At 57.3% G+C, this 10,927-nt stretch overlaps 1 protein-coding gene across 1 annotated transcript; it reads right to left on the bottom strand.

The window, feature by feature from the left end:
- Nucleotides 1-1,000: 1,000 nt before the first annotated feature.
- Nucleotides 1,001-10,927, bottom strand: si:ch73-43g23.1 (serine/arginine repetitive matrix protein 2). Its single transcript, XM_047024566.1, has 4 exons — nt 10,599-10,927; nt 7,913-9,968; nt 4,693-7,690; nt 1,001-4,626 (listed from the first exon to the last, which is right to left on the bottom strand). The coding sequence occupies exons 2-4, from the start codon at nt 9,883-9,885 to the stop codon at nt 1,540-1,542; spliced, it is 8,058 nt and encodes a 2,685-aa protein (XP_046880522.1). The 5' UTR covers nt 9,886-9,968; nt 10,599-10,927; the 3' UTR covers nt 1,001-1,539.

Below are 10,927 nucleotides of genomic sequence, written 5' to 3'. Positions count from 1 at the left end.
CTCTCTCTCTCTCTCTCTCTCTCTCTCTCTGTCTCTCTCACACACACACACACACTCACACATAGATACAGTAATACACATGCACACACACACCCACACACACATACAAGCACAACTTCTGATCTGACATCATTCGTTTACTGCATCCACAACAAAGACACTTGAAAGAAGAAAACAGCTCTGAAGTCCTGCCCAACCCTAACCCAGTAACATCCACACATCAGGCTCACTTAGCCGTTTGCTTCCACTTACTAATGTGGTTTCTGCCTTGGAGTGGAAGCCAGTCTTGTCACGAAGGGCTGACACATTCAGAGTTTTCTATAACTGGAGTTCGAAGCTCCTCTGTAAAGGTAAATCGCCATCATGTGGCAGGTTTGTGTACAACTTGACCAGCTACCTCAGAACTCAGAAGAGTGGATACCAACTCTATGGTGGATACAACAGGCCTGAAGCCTGGCCTGTTTTAGCTGAGGTACCCTAGAAAAAGGGTAGATAGGAAAGCACAGCTTGAGAGAAAAATCATTATTTTGTCCTTAAGACATCGTCCAAAGCTCTTATGATGATCACATGTTTTCGTGTTTCATATTTGGAATTAGTCCATGTAAGGAGGGAGTTTATGTGGTTTAGCGAGAATGAAGAGAATGGAATGTTTCAATGATGCAACATTCTCTGGGGAGTATGAAATGCCTGCTCAAAAACATGATGTCATGTACAGTCGTGGTTCTGTCTCAGCCACATTTCCTCTCTGACACCAGGGGGCGCTCTCAGGCCACATGGGTTCAGTTGAGGTCTGACTGTGGCCAGAAGAGAAGGTCTGTGATGGGTTTTATGGAACATGTTTGCACAGTAGAGAGCTAAACATGCAGCTCACAATCTCTGTCCTGTGTGCCTCTCTCTCATTATTAATCTGTGAATGCTTCAGTGGACGTGTTTGCCTTTGAAAGCAAGAATTAAAGTCAATAAAGAGAATTACATTTCACAATGGTTAACATTCAATTTGTGTCATTTTATTGGTATATGTGTAACACTCATAAGGTCCAGAAACTCACTCATTCCACAATAAATATTAGAGATAAAGAGAGAGAAAGAAATACATTTATGTTCTTCCAAGACTGATTTTCAAGTATGAGTTGTTTAAGTACAAGTCATTGAAGTGATGTGAGTTCAAATCTAAATCCGCTACCAGTAAGAATATAACATGCTTACTCTGTTTATGCTTACTTCATTGTCCATCTTCATGCATTCTGCATAAAGACAAAACAGAAGGTAGAAAGGGGTGCCTTTTTGTTGTGTTTTGAAACAGAATTTTCCGCAGAATATCTCATTCAGATCACATGAACAGACCTTCAAATAAAAACTTGAACTGATCTTCTAACAAACCGTCCCATGATAAGCAACGGGAAAGAGCACAGATTCATTCACCCTGGTTGCCATGGGAACAAGCAAACAACACCCCAAGCTAACATTAGACAGCCCCCGCGTACACTGTTAATGTATTTGGAAACCAAACAGGCTCCATGAAGACTAGCGTCTTCTATTTCAGGACCTCTTCCCACCCGTGTTGGGCAGACTAGAGGGGTGTTTGTGGTAGCAGTCTGGTGGTGTGGGGTTGGGGCTGGCGGTCATCCCTGTGGGGACGTAGTACATACTCTCCAGATAGCTCTGCTCCAGCAACGGGTGGCTCTGAGCCTCAGGCTTGGATCCCTGGCCGGAGGGGCTCCCATAGGCCACCCCTGCCCCATTGTGGTGCATCGTCCCTGGGGCCGGGGCCTCTGGGTGCCGGGGTGGCTGGGGCTGAGCCTGGGGGTGAGGTGGAGGAGGGGGCACTGCATAGGGCAGGTACTGGGGGGCAGGGGCATACATGTTGGGGTTGTGCAGGGAGGAGTAGGGGGCTGCAGAGGGGGGATAGATGCTAGAATGGGACATAGCCTGCTGGGGGATGAGGACTTCTACGTACTGACCGGTCTCTGGGTCAAACAGCATCTTCCTCAGGGGCTGCACCGGTACTTCGATGTAGAAGTACTTGCCCGTCTCTGGATCCATGAGCACCCTGCGAGGGGTCTGACCGTAGCCCAGACCCCCGCCACTGTCTGGGTACAAGCTGGAGCCGTCCCCCCCGTACTCAGAGCCATACGAGGGCCCCAGGCTCTGGGGGCCACACAAGTACTGGGGGCCGGCATCCATAGGGGGTAGGTTGGGGGAGTGGCTGTGGTCGCTGTAAGACCCCCCGCCTCCCCCCTGCTGCTGCTGGGGTGAACGATGGACAGGCGGGCGTCTCGGATCCATGTGCTGGGGGGGCTGGAGGGGGCGGTCGCCTGGGCAGGGATGCAGCATGGAGGGGTGGGGCGGGCAGGCGGGGCCAGGGGGTTGGTGGATGGGCTGGTACATGGCCGGGGCGTGGGTAGATTTGGGCGAGCTGGGCTGGTAGCTCAGAGCCTGGGGTTCGGGTCGGCACTGCTGGTGGGGGAGGTGGCGAAGAGGGGGCTGGGCCATGGGGTAAGTCAGGCTCTGGCCTGGAGAGTGGGAGGGGGCTGGAGGGGTGAGGCTGTGGGGGCTGTGGTGGTGGTGAGGGGGGGTGAGGCCCGGGTGGGAGGGGCATCCGGAGGTGCAGGAGCAGGGAGGGGGCCGGGAGCTGGGGTGGTAGCGGCTCAGCTTCCTGGAGGTCAGGTCTGGCAGGAGCAGGGGGCTGAAGCTCTCTCTCTCGTCGTAGCTGGGGGGGTCGTCGGAGGCGTAGAAGCAGAGGTCATCGGTCCTGTAGGAGCGCTCGTTGGACAGAGAGCGGTGTAAAGGCTGGTGTGAGTACCCAGGGGCCTGGGAGGTGGAGACCATGGCAGCTTGTTTCGTGTTGTGGAAGGTCCCTGGCACGGCTTGTTCCCTGGGGTATGTGGTTTTGGGATACTGCGGGTGGCTTCTCAGATCCACAACAGCTGGTTGGCTGGGCTGGCTGGCCAGGGATGAGGCAGGGGGTTGGGGATCAGAAGGGGGTTGAGCCGGGACGGGGTTGAGGGTTGGCGGTCTTTGTGCAATGCCTGAGGTTTGAGTTGACGTCCCTGGCTGCCTGGCAGCATCAGTGGACACCTCCGTTTCGGCCGACGCTGCTCTGTTGGAGAAACTAGACATGGTTGTTGATGTTTTACTCTGTGGTGGTTTGTAGCTGGAGACAGCCGAGACAGCTAACTTCCTGGTGTAGTTGGCTGGCGCATTGTCATTGGAGGGGTGTCTGTGGGGGGAGGGCGGGGTAGCGGCCTGTGTCTGTGTGCTGTCGATCACCGTCCGCTCTTCCTCTTTCTGCTGGGCCATGATCCACTCTGAGGTCATCTGGCTCTCATTGGACAAGGAGCGCCCGTCAGCTGGTTTGAACCTGTAGCTTGGCTTTGGCGGCACCGTTGGTTTCTGCGAGTTGTTGGCTATGGACCTGACTTCGATGGCTTGAGGTCTGTTGCTTGGCGACGTGTTGACAACCGTCTCCTGCTTGTGCGTGTCTTTTGACATCGACCTGACCTCGATGGCCTGCGGTCTGAACCGCCGTGTGGCCGGGGACTTTGGAGAGACAGGGGGCCCTTGTTTCTTCACTGCCTCCACCTCCGTCTGCTTGAGCGGGGAGGGTGTTTGCTGCTGCGTGTTTCGCTGCGGAGGAGGTGGCGTGCCTTGCGGTGTGTCCCTCCCTGTAGCCTTGCCGCCGAACCTCTCCTCCTTGTCTGTGGGGGGCGCTGTGGGGCCGGACCTCAGGCCGGGCAGAGAGGAAGAGGCTGGGGCGCTCACAGAGGAGGAGGAGGAGGACAGGGTTCTCTCTCTCTGGCCGTGAGACGGCCCCGCAGGTCTGTCCGCGGGGCCAGAGGTTTGGAGGGGGATCTCCAGGCGGTTGACGTGCTTCCGAGGGACCCCTCCCCTGACTCCTCCTCCAGCCTCAGTCGGCCCCTCACTGACCACAGCGCCAATGTCCGCCTGGTAGCCCTTCTCCCTCACTAGCATCGAGACCGAGTGGCTACTGCTGCTGCCGGGAGCAGGGTTGGAGATGGGACCCGGAGAGGGTGAGGTGGGTAGGGTTGGGGTGGAGACTGCAGCCTGGGTTGGGGTCAAGGCTGGGGGCTGGGACGTGGTCGAGCCTGGGCTTTGGGCCTGGGGTGGTTTGACTTTGCTGGTTCCGTCGTGTAGCACCATGGTGGCAGAAGACACCTCTCTGTCCTTGCTGGGGGCTCTGGGGATGCTTCCCAGCATGGGCGGTTTGGAATCTCTTCTCATCACCTCCCGCCTCTCGTCTGAGGCACTGCATGTTGTTGTCTCTGTGCCTACGGAGTCTACAGGGGCAGCGGTCTGGCAGGACTCTGTCCCTGCGACGTCCTCCGTTGTGTAACTCCGAGGTGTGACGTCAGGGGAATTCCCTGGCTCTTTAGGTCTCGGGAGGGACAGCTGAGGGGGAGAGGACGACGCTTCGTCCGGGAGTTTACCTCCTGCAGCTGACTTGCCAGAGGTCGTCGTGTCCTTGTTCTCTCGCCAGCTGACTGCCTTGCATTCTATCTGCATGAGCTGAGGGCGAGGCAGGGGCTTGGCCCTTCTCTGGGGGGTCGGCGTGACGGGCTGGAGCTTTCGCTCCACCCTCGCCTCCTCTCTCGTGTCCTCGTGCCTCTCCCCTCTCCTCGGCTCTGTCTTCTCCCCTCTCTCCTCCTCCCTCCTCTTCTCCCCTCTCTCCACTTCCCTCCTCTCCTCCTCCCTCCTCTCCTTCTCCCTCCTCTCCTCCCTCCTCTCCTCCTCCCTCCTCTCCTCCCTCCTCTCCTCCTCCCTCCTCTCCCCCCTCGTCACCTCCCTCTCATGCGTGGGCAGCGTGGCACTGGTGGGCTTGAACGACAGGTTGTATGTGTTCTTCACCATCCTCCTTACGTCTCTCACTCTGTGCATGGGAGCCCTGGCTCTCCCGTCCCCGTTCGCCTCCGCATCCTCCGCCTTCTCCTCGTCCCTCGCCCCCAACCTCGCCTCCTCAGACTCTGTCTTTCCCGGGTTGCTAGGGGAGGGCGACTCGCGGCGGGGGTCAGGTTTGGCGTCGAGATCCGGCATGAGGGAAACGTTTATGGAGGATTTCTTCTTCTCTGTGGAAGACCTGGGCTTCAGGGTGATCTCTGGTGTCCTGGACATGTAGGTGCTCTTCATGCTGGGTGGTGTGTAGCTCCCTGAGTCAATGCTCCGGGACTCCTTCTCTCTGTTTGTCATTCCCTCCTGCGTGCCGCCGGCTCCGGTGTTCCCGGCAGCGACATTCTCTGCTGAGTCATCGCCTTCTTTCTCCTCTATTTTATTTTCATCGCCCGTTTGTCTGTCTCCCGTCCTGGGGTAGTGTTTGTCTCTGGTGGGGCTGTTTTCATTTAACGGTACCAGCGGCTCTGATCTAATCTTTGAACTTTCAGGGTTCGGTTTCCTGTTCTGAGAATCAGCCCCCTCATTGGATGACGGCCTAATGGTGGAGTGGCTGACAGTAGGAATATGGGGGCTTATTCTAACACTGGGCTTCACTCCAAAGCCTTTCTGTTGACTGGTGTCACTCTTTGGACTTGCTCCTCTGTTGACAGACATGTCTTCAGGAGAAAGGCTGTGCTCTGACTGAAAACTGGAACTGAAGTGATGCGCCTTGGGTTTAGAGGACTCTTCAACTGGTGACACCACACTCTCGAAGGGCAGAGTCTTGTCCTCAGGTGGGCAGGAGTCTTCTCCCTCTTGTTGGTTGCTTTGTTTACCAACACTCTGCATCTTTTTAGACAGCACACTTTTGATTAGGCAGGTGGCCATCTTGGTTTTGGTGCAGGTCTCATCCAGAGACACAGACTTCTGAAGTTTAGACTTCCTGACTCTCCTGTCGGCAGGCTCTGGGCTGGGCTCAGGGTGATAGGAGTCCTCCAGGGCTGCGGGGGTGCTGTGCTGTCTCACCAGCGTCTCCTTGGAGCGTCTCTGGAGAGTGGGACTGCCCATCATCCCCGGGACCCCCGGACTGTCGCTCTCACTGCCCTCCCCCTGCTTCCTCTCCTCCGTGTCCCTCCTCTTCAGCTGAATCTGTCTCTTGGGCACTCCCCTCCGTCCCCTCCTCACCTCTTCCCTCTCCACGGCCACGTCCACACACTCGAAGCTGCCCATCTCGTAGTGCTTGGCTGGGTCCAGACCGTCGGGGTAGTGGAACAGATGGGGCGGCTGGCTTGGGAAGTCTTCGTTCTCCAGCCGTGGAGCAGATCCCCTGAGGTCCGCGTACGCCAGCCCGGCAGCGTTCGCCGCGGCCGGGCTGTCCTGGGTGGAGGGCTGGGAGACGTTGGTAGACGAGCGGTGGCTGGAGTTGTACATGTCCAGATAGTCCCCCTCGGGACTGGACAAGCTGCGGAAGGCCACATCCGTGAACCACTTCACCTCATTGTCAGCCTCATCCAGCTCACTGCCCATGCTGGGGTTGGAGCCGGGGCAGTGGCCTTCGGCGATGGCGCGGCCGGGAGCCGAGCTCCCTTTCTGGGGCACTGCGGGCTGGAATCTCCTGGTGGGCCCGCCTCCCCTGGTGTTTGCCTGGGAACTGTGGGCTCTGAGTAGACTGCGTTGTTGCTGTCTGCTGGCGAGGAGGCTCTCTGTATGGCAGCGCGCTGCTGGCATTCCCTGACGAGTCGGTCTGCTTGTGGGAGTTGCACTGTGGCTCGCAGGCCCTTTTCTATTCCTGGCACTGAATGACAGCTCAACCTGTTCCCCTCTGTAACTGGCCTCCCCTGGCCTCCCCTCCCCCTTTCCCGGAGCCTGCTCCTCCCTCTGTCTCTCCTCCTGCCTCACCCTCTCTCTCTGGTTATCCCCCTCCCTCATTCTCACCCGCTCGCTCTCCCTCTCCAGTTTGTCCCAGTGAAGCTGGCTGTGGCTGCCGCTTCGGTCACCGGGGGAAACGTTTGGGCTCCCCCTGGATGTGACAGGTTTCAAGGCAGGCTTCTTGTGACCCCGTGGAGGTGACTGGGTGACCTGGGGCCGAGGGGGGCTGTGGCCCCTGTTCTGCCACTGTCTTTGGGGCTTGTCAGGAGGGATGATGTGCACTGGGGTGAACCTGGTAAGAGGAGGAGAGGGGGTCCTCCTTCTGTTCCTGTTTTGAGCCATGACGCTGGGTCTCTCTCTGAAGTCAGCCCTGGGTTTGGGGGGTGTCTGTCGAGCTGGAGGGATAAATTGGGGGGAGTGCTGGTTGTGAGGGTCAAGGGGCGGGGAGATGGAGGAGTGTGGGGACTTTAGGTCCTCCGGCCTGGGGGCCGGGGAGGTTGGCGTGCCCTTGAGACCAGGGGAGAGGGTGGGGCTTGGATGTCTGAGGATGGCTAAAGGCTTCTGGACATCAGGAGACCAAGACGACTGGCCCTGAGTCCTCTGTACCGACGGAAGACTGAGCTCCTTGTCTTCGTCCAAGGGACATGCTTCCATGTGGTTGGATGGATGTTGAATTCCCTTAGGTGGTAATTCTTGGAAGTTGCTATGCTCTGGGGACCGTCCTGTAGCCCTTGTCACGATTGCCAAAGGCGAGGCTCTAAGTTCAGGTGTGTGGATGTGACTCGGTACAGCAGGGGAAACGGCCGTCGTGTCAGGCTCAGGTGAGGACACTTCAGGGATCTCTGCCTCTGAGCAGACCCTGTACTGTGTTTCTGACACCTCAGATGAGAAAGAAACCTTTGTTGACTGAATTGGAAAGCAGGGGGATTCGTCCCTGGGTTGAGGGGAATTCACTTTAGGCGAGGATTCTTTATCTCGGGGCTGCGGTGAGGGAGTTTGGTATCTCACTCCAGATGAGGGGGAGGGATATGCCGGCTCAGATATTTGGTTTCTTGTTTCAGGTGTTGGCTCAGGTACAATAGTTTGATATCTTGTTTCAGGTGTTGGCTCTGAGCCAGGAGTTGGATATCTTGTTTCGGGGGAGGGGGTTGTGTACCTGTGTCCAGATGACGTTTCTGTTTCTCTTCCCTGGGGCGTCAGGACACTGCAGAGGACTCCTGTGGTCTGGGGGGAGCCCCGTGGGTCAGGTGATGGGGCTGTGCCTATAGAGGCAGCTGAAAGACGTCTGCTCACAATGGGAGGTGTGGTGCTCCGAGAGCCAGGGGACAGGTGTGGTCCTGCTCCCCCAGCAGACAGATGTGTCCCCCTGGGCTCAGGTGAGGCAGTGAGGGCGTTGCGCTCCAGTGAAGGCGTGTCCTGGGGCTCAGGTGGGAGGATAGAGTAGGAGAAGCCTGTAATCTGAGGAGAGGAAGCCAAGCTACGTGGGTTGGGGGAGGAGGAGTGAAGATGGGGTTGTAGAGAGTTGAATAAAGGATTCCCAGGAACTCCAGGGGAGGGGTCTCTTCTCCTGACCTCGGGGGAAGATGCCGTGACCCTGATCTCAGGTGAGGGCGCTGTGTTTCTGGACTCTACAGGAGAGCTGTTGTACCTGGGTCCAGGCGAGAGGGCTCTAGTGTATGTTATTTCTGGTGAAGAGGCACACGGGATTTCAGGGCACGTGGAGCTGTCACACCTGACTTCCGGTGAGGGCGTCCTTCCCCAGGCTTCTGAGGGGGAGGGTGTGGGGAGCAGGTCAGGGGAGGAGCCTGTTCCTCTGTACACACACGGTTGTCCTCCCAGGTCAGGTGTGGTGGCTGGAGAGGTGACTGATGGGGGAGGGGTGTACCCCGGCCCTGGCGTGGAGATGGGGCTCCCAGGACAGCTGGACAGTCTTGAGTCCGCGTTGCCAGGCGTTGGGGTGATGGAGGGTGATATATGAGGGATGAGCTCGGGTGTGGAGGCGGAGTCCTCTATGTCGGGGGTGGAGCCTCTGCTGAAGAGGTCAGGGAGGGAGACCCTCCCTCTCCGCTCGGGGAAGGGGGAGGAGCTGGCCTGGGCGTCAGGTGAGTGGGCTCCGCCCCTCAACTGCGGCGACACCGACGTTTCTCTGGACGGAGAGGGGATGTCTGTGCAGCTGAACACCGGGGAGGGAGTGGGCGTGATGTCAGCAGACGTGGATGGAACCCAGGGCTCAGACGAGGAGGACGTAGATGTCGGCTGAGGTGAGGAGGCTTCGACTCCTGGCGAGGACAAAGGGGATGGGTTCCTCCGGTACGAGAGAGGCTCGGGAGAGGGAGTCAACCCGGACGGGCGAGGGGAGGGGCTGGGGTCACTGCCCCCGTCTCTGGGGGTGAGGCTCCTGGGTCTGGGCGACAGGCGACTGTCTCGTGGAAGAGGGGACGAGACGGGACCTCTGGAGCTGGCTGAGGATGACCCTCCAGAGCAGGCTGATCCTCTCCCGTCAGACGTAGGGGTGCTGGAGGTCGTGTACCGTGGGGAGGGGGTCCTATCTACACTGGTACACCTCTCGACCTCCCTATCACCCGTCCTCAGTCCCGGTGCTAGTAGGTGAACGCTTTTTGGCTCTGGAGTTTGTCTGCAGTCCTGAATCTGCAATGGAGCCTCTAAACACAGCTGGCCTGACGGGCTTGTAGCTGAGACTCCAGAAGGTTCTAACTGCCTGTTTTCAGGTTTCTCGAGAGAGGCCGGGGAGCCAGGCTTCTCGAAGGAACCCTCGGAGACTTCCACGTCGCTAAGCTGCTCCGAGCTCGACGCCGTGTGGTAGGACCCCGACGAGTCGTTGGCCTCGTCCACCGGGGACGGGAGGGGTCTCCTGGTTGCCTCCCGCTGGGGAGGAGGGGCGACGGATCCCGAGGCGGGGCTGCTGGAGAGCGAGGCGGTCTCGCAGTCGTCGCTGAAGATGTCGCAGAGGCAGGTGGTCTCGGAGATGGCGCTGCGGTGGCTGGGGATGTTGGTGATGTCGAAGATCTCAACGTGGTTGGGCGTCCCGTCGCGGTGGCGCAGGGAGAAGGTGAGCGGCGCGCTGCGCAGGAAGGAGTAGCTGTCCCCCTGGAGGGTCCAGCTGTCCATCGCTGGGCACGGAGCTCCAGAGAGTCCTAGCTGCCGGTCCCTCGTCTGCCTCGTCTCCTGGGGCCCGGGGCTGTGCTCTCTACCTGCACCGAGAGGAACACACGGTCACCTGGCTTGTGTTCTCACGTGGCTACTTGTAGAATACACTGTTTCATAGCAATGTCGAGTTTGTGTTCTCGGGGTCTTGTGTGTCATTGTGTCTCGTGTGTAACTGAAATGATAAAAGGTTGTTTCGCATACACAGTCTCTTATGCATTTGAACTCGTCGTTCACTTCCTCAAGTATCAAGTCCTTTCATCACAGTGCCCCAACGAATACTTGACAGTCTAATAAGAGCCTGGTGCCATGTCTGTGGCTGAGACAGACATGCTTACTTCATACTGTATTTTAGACATATGCAGGATGTGCATCATTTCAAATGAATACAAATGAATAAACCATCTGTTCCAAAGTGCTTCTGTCATCTAGTTAGTCACACACCGAGTACGCAGTCGGCGTAATATTACAAACATGACGCATTCAAAGTCATTTAGTTCGATGCACATCCTCATCAGTGCAGACATTTGGTCAGTTGAAGCCTGGCCTCTTTAAATCTGCCATACAGTATTCGTTTCAAACTGTCATTCTGTACCACACACCATGCTGCCTTGCTGGGTGGAGCATGCTCCCTGGTGAGGGAGAGATCCTAATAGCTAGAAGGATGTCTACTGTACCTTTGGCTGAAGATGGGACTCTCCCCGAGGATTGAGTTCTATGTAGAAATAACTGTCCCTCATCCAGTCCACTGCTTCACAGGTCCCTGACACAGTCCAGCCTGGCTGGAGCTGGACATGCTGTAGCCTGCTCCGACTCACTGGGCACCACAGGACAGGAAGACTCTGCTCAGCCACTGCAACCCTGCCCCAGACAACTTGAAAGGCTCATTGACACCACATTATAAAAAGAGACATTGATAGTAAGAGCCAAGGAGAAAAGCACTCTGTCTCTATCTGTCTCTCTCTTTCTCTCTCTCCCACTCACTCTCCTTCTCTCTCTCTCTCTC

The sequence above is a fragment of the Hypomesus transpacificus genome, chromosome 1 (assembly GCF_021917145.1).
Source record: "Hypomesus transpacificus isolate Combined female chromosome 1, fHypTra1, whole genome shotgun sequence".
Classification (NCBI taxonomy): Eukaryota; Metazoa; Chordata; class Actinopteri; order Osmeriformes; family Osmeridae; genus Hypomesus; species Hypomesus transpacificus.
The sequence above is the reverse complement of the archived record's forward strand: the minus strand, read 5'-3'. Positions and strand labels throughout refer to the sequence as shown.